General features: G+C 24.0%; 3 protein-coding genes across 3 annotated transcripts; 1 reads left to right on the top strand and 2 right to left on the bottom strand. All coding sequences in view use genetic code 6, as the record gives it.

Moving 5' to 3' along the window:
- Positions 1-451: 451 nt before the first annotated feature.
- On the top strand, positions 452-7508 carry TTHERM_00658690 (transmembrane protein, putative; the record flags this gene model as incomplete). Its single annotated transcript, XM_001024070.2, has 12 exons — positions 452-649; positions 744-1438; positions 1493-1739; positions 1794-2067; positions 2328-2710; positions 2765-3211; positions 3371-3695; positions 3759-4945; positions 5001-5042; positions 5098-5840; positions 5997-6648; positions 6702-7508. 12 exons carry the CDS (start codon positions 452-454, stop codon positions 7506-7508), a joined length of 6000 nt encoding a protein of 1999 aa, XP_001024070.2.
- Positions 7509-8862: 1354 nt separating this feature from the next.
- Positions 8863-9978, bottom strand: TTHERM_00658700 (YeeE/YedE family protein; the record flags this gene model as incomplete). The annotated part of the gene is made up of 1 exon (XM_001024071.3): positions 8863-9978. One exon carries the CDS (start codon positions 9976-9978, stop codon positions 8863-8865), a length of 1116 nt encoding a protein of 371 aa, XP_001024071.1.
- A 537-nt stretch (positions 9979-10515) lies between these two features.
- On the bottom strand, positions 10516-11679 carry TTHERM_00658710 (YeeE/YedE family protein; the record flags this gene model as incomplete). Its single annotated transcript, XM_001024072.3, has 1 exon — positions 10516-11679. One exon carries the CDS (start codon positions 11677-11679, stop codon positions 10516-10518), a length of 1164 nt encoding a protein of 387 aa, XP_001024072.1.
- Between the last annotated feature and the right edge of the window lie 655 nt (positions 11680-12334).

Genomic DNA, 12334 nt, shown 5'->3' on the forward strand with positions numbered 1-12334 from the left:
GTAATTTATCAAATTTTACCTTTTTTTATTCAAATTGAAATAAATTCATAATAGAAACGAGAAATTTATTTATTGTTTTTTCAAAGTTATTTAAAATGATCGAAAATTTAAATTTGCATAAAAAGAGTAATTTTTAATTAATGAATTTATGAGTTTTTAGTTATTTAATTAAACAAAAATATTTTGCTGTTAATTTTATTTTAATGTTTTTTTAAAAAATTGTTGAAAGTTAACTTATTATTTTAATAACTTTTTTTATTTGATGTGATCGATCTATCATGATATTTAAATTCTAAATTACTATACATTCAAACAATATTTACTTAATAATTAAGTAGAAATAAAATAAATATAAAAAGCATCAAATCTATACATCAATTTAATAAAATAGGATATAAAAAAGTGAAAAAACTATTCAACATTACTAATAGCATTAGAGTTACTTGGAAATATGAAGAAAAGTGAATAAGGGCAAACTGAGGGAATGGCAGATAAGATATCCAAACTTATCGTGTTCCTTTATTAAGTAGATATCTCGAAAATAAAAAGCAATTATTACTTTGCAGTTTTAATGCTTATTTTTTATGCTTAGCTGTATTCAATATAAATAGTATCTTAACAGTAAGATCCTCATGATAGTCTACTAGAGGTAAACCAAATAAATAGCAATTCTCAACAAAACTTTATTTTTATATTAGTTTTACTATAAGATCATCTTTTTTAGCTAGTTTTTTAAAAAATAGATTTTTTGGATAATTACTTCCTACACAAATACAAATGTTGTATTGTCTAATTTTAAGCAACAATATATAGGAATAGTAGTCTTAGTGTTTATAATTTTGGTTGATTTGATGTATCTTTATCAAATTTATAAGCTTATGAACTCATCTACTAGTATGAATTAAAATATCTTAGAAAAGAAAAAAATAACAATATAATTAGTCAGTTTGTACACTGAATTATCCATTTGGATTTTTTTTGTGATCAAAATAGATTTAGCATTTGGAAGTATATTTTGTAACAGTGGAACTTATACAAATTAATTAGAAAGAAGATGCTCATATAACTTAAGTTTTTCAGGAATGCCTTCAATAATTATGTTGATATGTGGAGTTATTTCTCTTTTATTGTCTACGCTTCAACTGATTACTTCAAAAATTTTATACATAAATATCGATTTTATTAAAAAAAATCCACTTAAACCTTAAGTGAGTTTATCTTCCCTGGTCAGCTATGCTATTATTGTGTTCTACGTATTTTTTTCATACATTCATATCGGAGAATCCTTCATAGCTGTCTACATAATTGCCTTTGTATATTGCTTGACCTAGCTTAAAGAATACTTTCTTAATTTTCCTGTACTTGGCAAGTAAATATTGTGGATGTATGGAGACTTAAATATTTTATTTGTTATAGGTACTATATTATGCTTGATAAGGTATATTAATTCTTAATTTTGATTTAGATTTCAAAACAATTTTTTAATTTAAAGAGATTAAGATAGCAAATAATTCATAGATAGCTACCATATGATTTATTTGCTAATATTTGGATCAGTTTTATGCTGCTGTAATATTATCTTTATTTAGATATAATATTACAAACTATATAGAATAAATCTTAAGCTAAATTATTGTAAACCTCTGCTAGCTTGTCAATATTTAAGTGAAATATGTGAGCTTCTAAATAATAGTGCAAAAGATAATTAGCAATGGTTATAGCTTATGGGTATTTTAGAAGTAATTAATTAATTAATAAAATAATATCAAATCTTATTTGTTTTTGAAAAATAGCTTCATCAAGGCGAATGTGAAGATTAATACTGCCCTTGTCAAGAAGGATCTATTTATTAAGGACTAACAGAAGCAGAAATGAGGGAAAAGAGAAAAGAAATTCAGCAAATGAGTTTAGATCAAGGTTTAGCTATTATTCCTTAAGGAATTTGGTTATCTGAATTGAGAAAAGATTTTTCTGAATTCAAATTTTGGCTTGAAGATTTTGTGGAATATCACTTTTATCAAATAGTTGAATATCAAACGAAAAACAACAGAATCAAAAAGGAAATATGTAAACATTTTTTATAGAAATTTGATATAAAATTATTTTTTATCTCAATTGATTACCGTAGATTCTCGTTAATTAAGGACTTTTTTGAGTAGTATTTAAAAAATGTTTATATTAAGGACTAAATTTTTACAAAAATTTTGATTTGAATTTGTCCTTAATTAACGAGAAACTATGGTAATTAATTATTTAGGTATTTTCATTCATTTAAATTTTATTTCAATATGAAGAATAAGTAGTTTATTGATTTTTTAAAATTAAAGATGTCTATTTTTACTTTTGGAGCTTTGAGATTTATAATCTTAAGAATTATATAAAAGCACTTTACTTGATGAAACAGCATTTTGCTTTAGTTAAAAATAAATCAATTATATTTTTATCTATTGAGTATTGTGTTTCTATTATTATTGAGAGCTTAATTAAAGAAAGAGATAAATCTATGATTTATTCAAACAAGTAAAGCGATATTTAAGATGCAATGCTGGTTAGAAAGTTTAGTCATTTATTTAACAGTGAGTTCTAAGTGATTAAATATAAAGAATATATTTCTAATTTAATAAATAAAAAAATTGAAATTTGTGATAAGCTAATCAATAATTACTCTTCTTTACAAAATTTCAACAAGGATATCAAATAATTGGTTAAGGTAACAAAGAATTTATTTTAATTATTTGAAAAAATTTATTAATTAATTTAAAAGTCAGTAGATCAAATTGAAAAAAAAATGAAGACTGCTCTAAGTGGGGATTAAGAAAATGTTCATTATCTCAAATTATTATCTCTTATAAATTAAGTTTTGTACTGCCATCCTCAGCAGTCATATGATTATGAAGCTTAAATTGTAGATATCACAAATAGGGATAGATCCTTAGAGAAAGATGTAATTCATTCGATTTCTATTCTAAATGGAGATGTTGCTTCAATTGTAATGAGTTACAAAGATTAAAAGTGTTAATTAGAAAAATACTCAAATAGAACTCCTAATTTTTTTGGATATAATAATGAGGAGTTTAAAATTATCAAAATTCCAGAACCTCTCTTACCTGATATAATTGCTGTATATCATAATTACTATGTAGGTAGAATTGTTAGAGAAGGAACTCCTAAAATTTTAAGAAGATATAGGTAGTTAGTAGCCAAGAGCAAAGTAAATTAATAAATAAAATTATATGTTAGATTAATCAAATCTTTAAATTAGTTTTTTCAAAATTCTAATAATTATTATAAAAACTTTAAATATTATAAAAAATTGAATATTTAGCTTATTTTGAAATATTTACAATTATTTTGAACATAAAATAAATAGTCAGGATTCTTATTTCCAGTTAAACTATTTGCTGATTATTTCTTTAATATCCATGATAGCCTCTGTTTTTCAGCATTGCTTCTTAAGTTATAAACTAATTGCGAATACATTTTGGTAGAACACGATGGATATATACAGGGATTTTCTGAAGGGTTTTACTAATTTTTAAGGGAAACTTCTAAATGTTATAATTTAGATCCCAATTTACTGATGCAAGCAAATATAAAAATTGTCTTCCCGTCACTTTTAGAGTTTTTAAATAAGTATGATGAAAATGGAATTACACCTAACATGACTAACCACTTCACAATGGAAGTTCCGAAGAGTATTTTTTAATAATTTAATTTACTAAAGATTCTTAAATATTTTTTTATTTATTTATTTATAGGGCTAAATGAATACATAAGAGAATTTATAAATAGAAAAAAACAATTGTAAGAAAATGTGGCTGGAGAAGCTGTGTTAGTTTCTACAAAAAAGTTAGCATTTGTCAAGAAACTTATATTTTTCTTTTTAAAACTCTCCACTAAATTTTTTAAAGAGCAAACAACTGTTTATGACGTAAAAATGAGGATAACTAAAGACTTTTTATAGTTTACTAAAGACAACTAGGTGATCAACTAGAATTTATTTGTCTTAGAAATTACTAATATGACTATCTCCAAAACTTTTGAAAATATTGATGAAGATGTCAATCTCTTTTAACACAAATAAGGCAATGCAAAGACATAAAAAAATTAAAAAGTATAGTAAAATTAAGAATAGCATTAAGAGTAATAAGTACAGTAAAAATTTGAAGTTGTCAAAAGTAATTAATTAGAATCTGGATTTTTGGAGAGTAATTTAGATGGATTAAAAATTGAAAGTAATTTAGAAGAAGTAAAATTGTAAAATAATTAAGAAAATGCAAAAACAGGTATAGAGTACAAACAATCAAAATTTGTTAGTTAAGAGAGTCTATAGGTAAAATAGTAAGCTTCCACTTAGAATAATCTGAAGCTTAATTTGAAGGATATTCATGTAGATTTATCTAACTAAAAATTAGATGTAGAAAAGAAAAGTAGTGAAGTTATTTATGACTAAGGTTAATCAATAAATTTGTTAGAATCTTAAGAAAGTTAATAAAGAAAATAAGTCATTCAATAGGTTTAGAATAAGCTACCTTTAAATGAGTTGAATGTAAAGTAAATAACACCCAAGAATCAAACTCCAAAATAAATAGCAGAATAAAAAAAGAAAACTTATATTACATAAATAACTTTAAACAAATACTAAGAGGTCGCATCTTAAAATGAATCAAAATAATTACCTCCAAGTGTAAATATAAGGCGTTAAAGATCTAGAATCGATGAGCATGATCCAATTTAAATTAATCCTAATGATCATGAAAAGAATGATATTGAAATTCTCAATAAATAACTTTAAGAGGGATTTATGGATATCATTGATTAAGAATAAATTGAAGGGATTTTACCTGCATAATGTAAAGAAAAACCTTAAGCAGAAGAAGAAATTGAGAAAGAATTTTTAAATTTTTGTTCACTAACTTCTTACGTTCCTTCTCATCCAACTTAAGTAATGATTTAGATTAAATTATTAGTTTTTTAAAAGTTATTTACATTAAAATTAGTCTCCATAGCACAAGTAGTCAAAACAGTTGTCAGATCCAAAGGTAAAAAAAATAAATAAGAAAGTATTTCACTTACTCTATGATAAATTAACAATAGGTTTTAGATAAAAAAATATCTATAAATGAGTAGATAGTCAAAGCTCCAATCTAGGAAGAAAACGAATAACATGAAAAAGATGGAAATGCTGAGCAAGATGATGATTAAAATAATGGAGAACAAGGTGAAGGTGAAGATGAAGATGATGAAGAAGATTTAGAATAAGAATATATAAATTAGAAGGAAGGACTATTTTAGAGTAGGAAAAAGACAGAAAATTCGTATGGAAATTTAAAATCATTTATGGAAACAAGCAACAAAATTACAATTGCAGATAAAAAAAGCAAAAAGCAAAGAGTTGATGGAAATTCTAATTCTTATATAGAATAGGGAATGTAAATAAACTCAAATGTCAAAGAAATAGCCAAAACAGCTACTGATAAAACAACTCCAGCTTTTGTGAAAAACATATACTTTATGTTCACTTTTTAATGGGTAGTCTTCATAATAATTGTGATTGTCTCATGCTTAAATTATTACTAAAATTTCACAACTTTTTAAACTAGCATTGATGTTATGTCTTTCTCAGCTTCAATCATGTAAGGACTCACTCAATCTATACTTTCAACAAACTTCTTATTCCTCTAAAAAGAGAATTTAATAGACTTTTCTTCAGATATTTGGCATGCTTCTCTTTTAAATCATATGTTGCCAATTGGATATTCAAATTATTAAACTTATTTAGAAACAAGCTTGCAATGGTCTATTTCAAACCCAGGCATGCAGACCTTTTTGAAATCAGAGTAAATTTTTTATTTTTAAATTTATTTTTTTAATAATTAATAAATATTTTGTCTTAATAGAAATTTCATAAATTATTAGAATCATTTTTTTAATTTAAATTAGTGAAATATTTATTTTGATTTATAGATTGTGATTTAAAATAAAATTTTTAATAGGGTTGATTTCGATTTTTGGGTAACCGATACACTGAGCATTTAATAATACAAGAATATTCCTATTACAAGTGGTCTGTAAATGATAGGAATGTCTATTTTTCAAGTTGTTTAAAATCAAAACGCTAGTTATGTAAACTTCTAAACCTATCCTCGATAAATAGCAGTAAATTAGAGAGGCATTCTTTAAATATTTAATCAGACTAATGAAGATATTTTGAAGTTTATTAGTAATGATAAAAGTTACTTCTATCAAATTAATCTGTTGGTATTAATCTTAGGCTTACTTTCAATAGTTTGCTCTTTTGGGCTTATTTTTAATTCTTTGCATATCTTATAGACATAAGAGAAGAAAATTTTAGGATTGATATCTCGTATAACAGAAGAGGATGCACTCAAAATGATTAGCCTACTAGAAATATCTAAAGATTGCGTAGATCCTTCTAATTAAGACTATTTAACTGTAAATTTGAAAGCATTTGAAGAAAGAAACATTGGAGATAAAAGATCTTTAAGGTAGTCAAGAAAAACTAAACAAAAAAAAATTAAAAGCAATTACCTTAATGATAGAATAGTTGTAAATAGGCTCAATACTTCTTACAGTTATCTGATTATATCTATTTTATTGGTTCTAGCATGTGCTACTTTGCTCTATGTAAAAACTTTTAAAAATATTCAAATTTTTTAAATGTTATTTTAATAAAATAGGGATTCATTAATTTTTAGTCATTGATAAATAACTTTAATAGCCCACTCTAATATAATAGTGACTTTTTGACTTCATACAAGCAATACTCCTCAATGATATCTAATTTTGATACTATAGTGGCTAGTAAACTTGCCAAATAAAAATTGAATTACAATTAAGGTATCTTAACTCCCTCTTAAGAAAGTAGTATGATATCTGACTTATAATAATAGTTAAATTATTGGGAAGATTATTTTAACTAAGGTTATAATTAATTATCACAAGGAGTTATATCAAATCAATTTTCAAATGGACTAAGATAAATTAACGAATAAGGATCTTGTAACTTAAGTCCACAGATTTTTGATGAAATATAACTCTAAAAATGTGATTCTGTAATGAGTGGAATAATGTCAAAAGGATTTATACCTGAAATTAACACAATTTTAAATTAAATAAATGGTGCAATATCCACAGCTTTTAATGATTAAGAATAATTAACATACTATATCTAAAAAGAAAACTACTTAGATCAAACAAAAGTTTCTATTTTACTTTTGAATATATTCGACTAGATAAAAAATCTTTTGCATTCAAGCATTACTTCAGTCTTAAATAATTATGGGTAAATCACAATAATTTTATTCACTTGTGGTTCTATTGGTTACTCTATCATACTAATAGCAGGATTTTCATACTTTTATATTACATCATTCAGAGATTTTTAATATTTGAGGAGAGGAGTCATTTTAATGCCTTTTTCGCGTCTTGCTCTGGATAATCATACTATGAACTTGTTAAATAATACGTTATAAATAAAAAAATGAAAATATATTTTAAATCAAAAACTTATTTTCTTAATCAAATTTTTATTTTTTTTTACATATTTTTTTTTATTTGCGAAAAACGCATATTTTTAGGTAATTATTAAAATTGTTTATATTCTTCTTGAATGCAGTTTACTACTATTTATAATAATTAATTTGCTTTTTTGCTAAAAATGGATATTTAGTGTTTAAAATTTAAAAATATGCACTTCTGTCTCTTAAAATTCTCAATTAATATTCTTTAAATAATTTTTATTGATTTTAAAATTTAAACTCTTCTAATTTCTTTATAAAAAATATTTTGTTACAAACAAATAAAATTCAAGTAATAATTTTTTACAGAAAAAATGCATTTCAAATTTAATTTCAGTAAAAAAAAATAAAACAAAAAAACTTTTAATTTATTTGATAAAATATTAGCAAATTGAGGAATTTTGATAAATTAATTGCTACTATATTTTTTTATTCATAAATATATTTTCACTCAGTGAAAATTTTCTTAAAAAAAAATCAATTTGTTTATTTCCATTTAATATTTTGAAAGCAATCTTAAAAAATTCTTTTATCATGAATTTTTACTTTAATAAAAGAATATTAAAAAGAATTACAGGCAACAGATATTTTTAATCACCTCAAAATATAAGACAAGGTGTAAGAAAAAAATTTAATTCATTCATAGGGAATCAATAAATTATTTTGGGATATTAAATATAAAAGAAATTATTAATTGATGATTAAGATTGGGTCATTTGCAAAATATTTATTTAATTTCAAAAAGTAAATGTAGCTCCACTTTTGATAATCTTTATATTTACTCAATTATTAATTTGCAACTAAGCATTTTTTCGCAATTAGTAATTAACCAAATCAAAATTATTTATCTTTAAAAATGAGGGTTTTTTGAATTGATCATTTATATTTAAACAGTTCTTATTTTGAATGTATATAAATATTATAAAAATATAAACATAGAGTGGAGTTGATCTTATTTGTTTGTTTAAATTATTAATTTACAAGCAAATCATATTTTATCAATTTCAAAAAAATTAAGCCACATTATAATAATAAATTTGAAAGCAAATCCTATTAATTAGGCTTAAATTAAATTTCTAATTAATTTAGATTAAATATTTGCAAAATTTTCTAATAAAATTCTGTGTTAATTTCATTTTTATAAAGAATAGCATTCACAAAGTGAACGAAAAACATTACAATCGAAAATTAGAAGTTTATACAATTTTATAAATATAATAAAGTTAATGATAAATATTTCGATTTTGTTAATATAAAATTTATTTAGGGTCAAAATTTGTATAAATTAATGTTTTATTTGCTTAAAAAATCATTTTTTTCCTCACAAAGATGCAATTTTTTCTAGTTCAAGGGATTTCCTTTCAAATGCTTCTCTTGGTAGAGTTGACAAGGATGTAACTTTTAGAAGTTAATATTTCTTTTGTTAATAAGAATCATAAACACTTACAAATTTCTATCCAACTCCAAATGCAATCAACCATACAATAGAAATGTGTAAGCTAAAAATTGAAATAAGTCCCATAGCAGGTCCTGGACATAATCCACCTAAGCCCCAAGACAAGCCAAATATAATTGAGCCTGCGATTAACCTAAGATCAACTTCTTTTTTAGTAGGAAGTGATAAAGATTTATGCAAAATAGGTTTTTGCTTTTTATATATCATATAGTTAAAAGTAATCACATTCAATCCTACAGCTGTTCCTAATAAAAACAATAGCGAAGGATCCCAATTTTCATACATAGATAAAAAGCCTAAAATCTTTGATCTTCTATACATACCTCCATATCCAAGTCCTACTGAAAATAAAATACCAGTTACTAACCCCACTAAAACTTCAGAGATAGACTTCTTTAAATAGTAAATTATAAGAAGTATTGCTAGAATAAACAAGCTTAAACCTAAAACAATACCAGCGACGATATCATAATTTACATTTTCTGTAATATCTTTAGTATTTTCATTATTGTTCAAAAAGGGTTCATAATGTCTGAGGGTAGCCAATCCAATACCCATAGGAAGAAATAACCCTACAGATATCCAACTTCTTAATGAAAAGCGAGGCAAACCGCAAACGCCATGACCGCTTGTGCATCCGTTAGACATTTTTGTTCCAACACCTGCAAAAAATCCAGCTAAAGCAAATCCAATGTAATTTAAATCTCCAACCATTTACTAAGGAGTATCAAATATTTTGCTAGAATTCCATACATTATCAAACCCATAAATAAAGTAGAATACAGCAGAAGTACCTATTAACCCACACAAAAGAGCAGCTTTCCAATGGTATTATTCCATTTCCAAATTAGTAATTGAGTAGAAAATACCTGAAAATCCTGTAACTCTACCTTTCATATAGAGATTAAATGAGGAGCTTAAGCTTATAAAAAAACCTCCAATAATAGCTAATATAATATCAGAAACTTCAAAGTAGACCATTTATTATTTTTTTTGTTTTTATTTTTCAAATTATTAATTTTTTAGATTTTTTAATTATTAATTAATTATTGATTAAAAAAAAATTTTTTTTGCTTGTTTATTTAATTCATATCAGAAAAGGTTTACCTGTAAATACTAGATTTAATAAGATCTAAATATATAACTCAATAATTCATCACTCAATTATTTCTTTTTTTAATATTGTAATATCTTGAATTGGTTATACTTGATAAATTCTTAAAATTTTAGCATATTTGAAATGAATATAAGTTTATAGACTAAGATAAAGAGATTTTTTTAATTACACTATTTTCATCCGAATTTGCTTAGTCTATGATAATTTTTTGCAGACTTTATAAAAGTTTTTGAATAAACAAATATTTGATAGATATAAATACTTTAAAAATTAAAAATTAATAAAATTAATATATATATATATAAATGCTATACAAAAGCTTGCTTGAACGTGCATCCATTTTCTATTTTACATTTTTTTAAATTTATAATAAATTATTAAAATAATTCTATTTGTTTTATTCATAGACCTGATGTTTGTTTTGAGAAATTAGAGACTTGCTATGAAATAGCTGGAGTACATTAACTATTTTTGGCATTAATAAAGAGAACTTAATTTATTGGTGAATCTTCTTTTTGTTGTGGTTATTAAAAGACAGATTTTTATTTTGTTTGCTTTTCTTAATGCTTATCATATAAAGTAACAGTATATTGACCAAATGCAAGAAAAATTAACCAAACTACACTAATTTAAAGACTAAAAATAGGAAGAAGACCCATAGCCGGTCCTGGACAAAGACCACCTAAACCCCATCCAAGTCCAAATAATAAAGACCCCACGATAAGTCTTGCGTCAATAGTTTTATTTGTGGGAATCTAAAGTTTTTCTGCTAATAGGGGCTTTTTAACTTTATTTTAAATTATATAAAAGGTGATCATATTTAAACCAACTGCAAATCCTAGGACAAACATAAGAGAAGGATCCCAATCTTTACTGATTGAAAGAAAGCCGCTAATTTTAGATCTTCTAAACATTCCTCCAAAGCCAAGACCTATTGCAAATAAGACCCCTGTTACATATCCAACAACAATATCTAACTTATCTTTCTTTTCAATAAGTAACAAGATTATAAAAATCAAAAGAGATAAAGCTAAAAATATATTAGCGCAAATATCATATTAAAATGAATCTATCAAGTCTACTCCTTGAGCTTCATTCAAAAAAGGTTCATGGTATTTCAAAGTAGAAAGTGCAATTCCTAAAATCAGAAAAACTCCAACAGAAACCCAACTTCTTTAAGAAAAGCGTGGTAATCCGCATACTCCATGACCACTTGTGCATCCATTACTTAATTTAGTTCCTATTCCAACAAGATAACCTGCTATGGCGAATCCAACAAAATCTAAATCTGCTATCATAGTGGTTGGTGAATCAAAAATTTAAGTATTATCCCAAACTTTATTGAATTTAAAAATGTCATATAATACAGCAGATGTAGTAATTAATCCACAAATTAAAGCAGCCTTCCAATAGAAAGAACTTCTTTCAAAGCTTATTAGAGAATAAAAAATACCAGAGAAACCTGTTACCCTGCCTTTCATATACAGATGGAAAGAAGTGCTTAAGCTGATTGCAATTCCTCCAAACGAACTTAATATAATATCAGCTAAAGTTAATTATACCATAATTGAGATTATTTAAAAATTATGTTAATTGGGTTTTCTATTTGTTACTATTTTACTATTAATTAAAAATTTACTTTAGTGTATATTCCTTCAATAATGAAGTTTTTAAAATGTTAGCTTTCATATAACTTTTCTTTTAGAAATCTAAATATCGTCACTTAAGTAATAAGATTTGCTTTGAAAATCGTCAAAATTTGTTCTTGCTAAATTCTACTTCTAAAATAAATAATTAAAGACAAATCTTTCCATAAAATTTCTTTTTAGAATAAATTTATACTTAATGACTGGTCATGTTTGCTTAAGACCAAAAATTTCTTTTGTATTAAATTAAATTAAATTCTATTTATTCCAAATAAAAATTATATTTATTTTTAGTATTTTTACTAAATTAATTAAAATATTCATTACTATTAATATTTGTTAGCAAAAATTTAATACTTTTTATCTTAATTTAACTCATTTTTTATTTTCAACATTTATTTATTTTTAAAATAAACAAACAAACTATCTACATTTTATATACTAATTTTAAACGAAATATATTTTATTTGCTTTTATCATGTATTAAACTCATAGTATTAAATTTTTTAGATGAAATGATTAAAGAAAATAATCAAACATATTATGAATTCTTTGACTTTATGACACCATAATT

This window comes from Tetrahymena thermophila (assembly GCF_000189635.1).
Source record: "Tetrahymena thermophila SB210 genomic scaffold scf_8254402, whole genome shotgun sequence".
Classification (NCBI taxonomy): Eukaryota; Ciliophora; class Oligohymenophorea; order Hymenostomatida; family Tetrahymenidae; genus Tetrahymena; species Tetrahymena thermophila.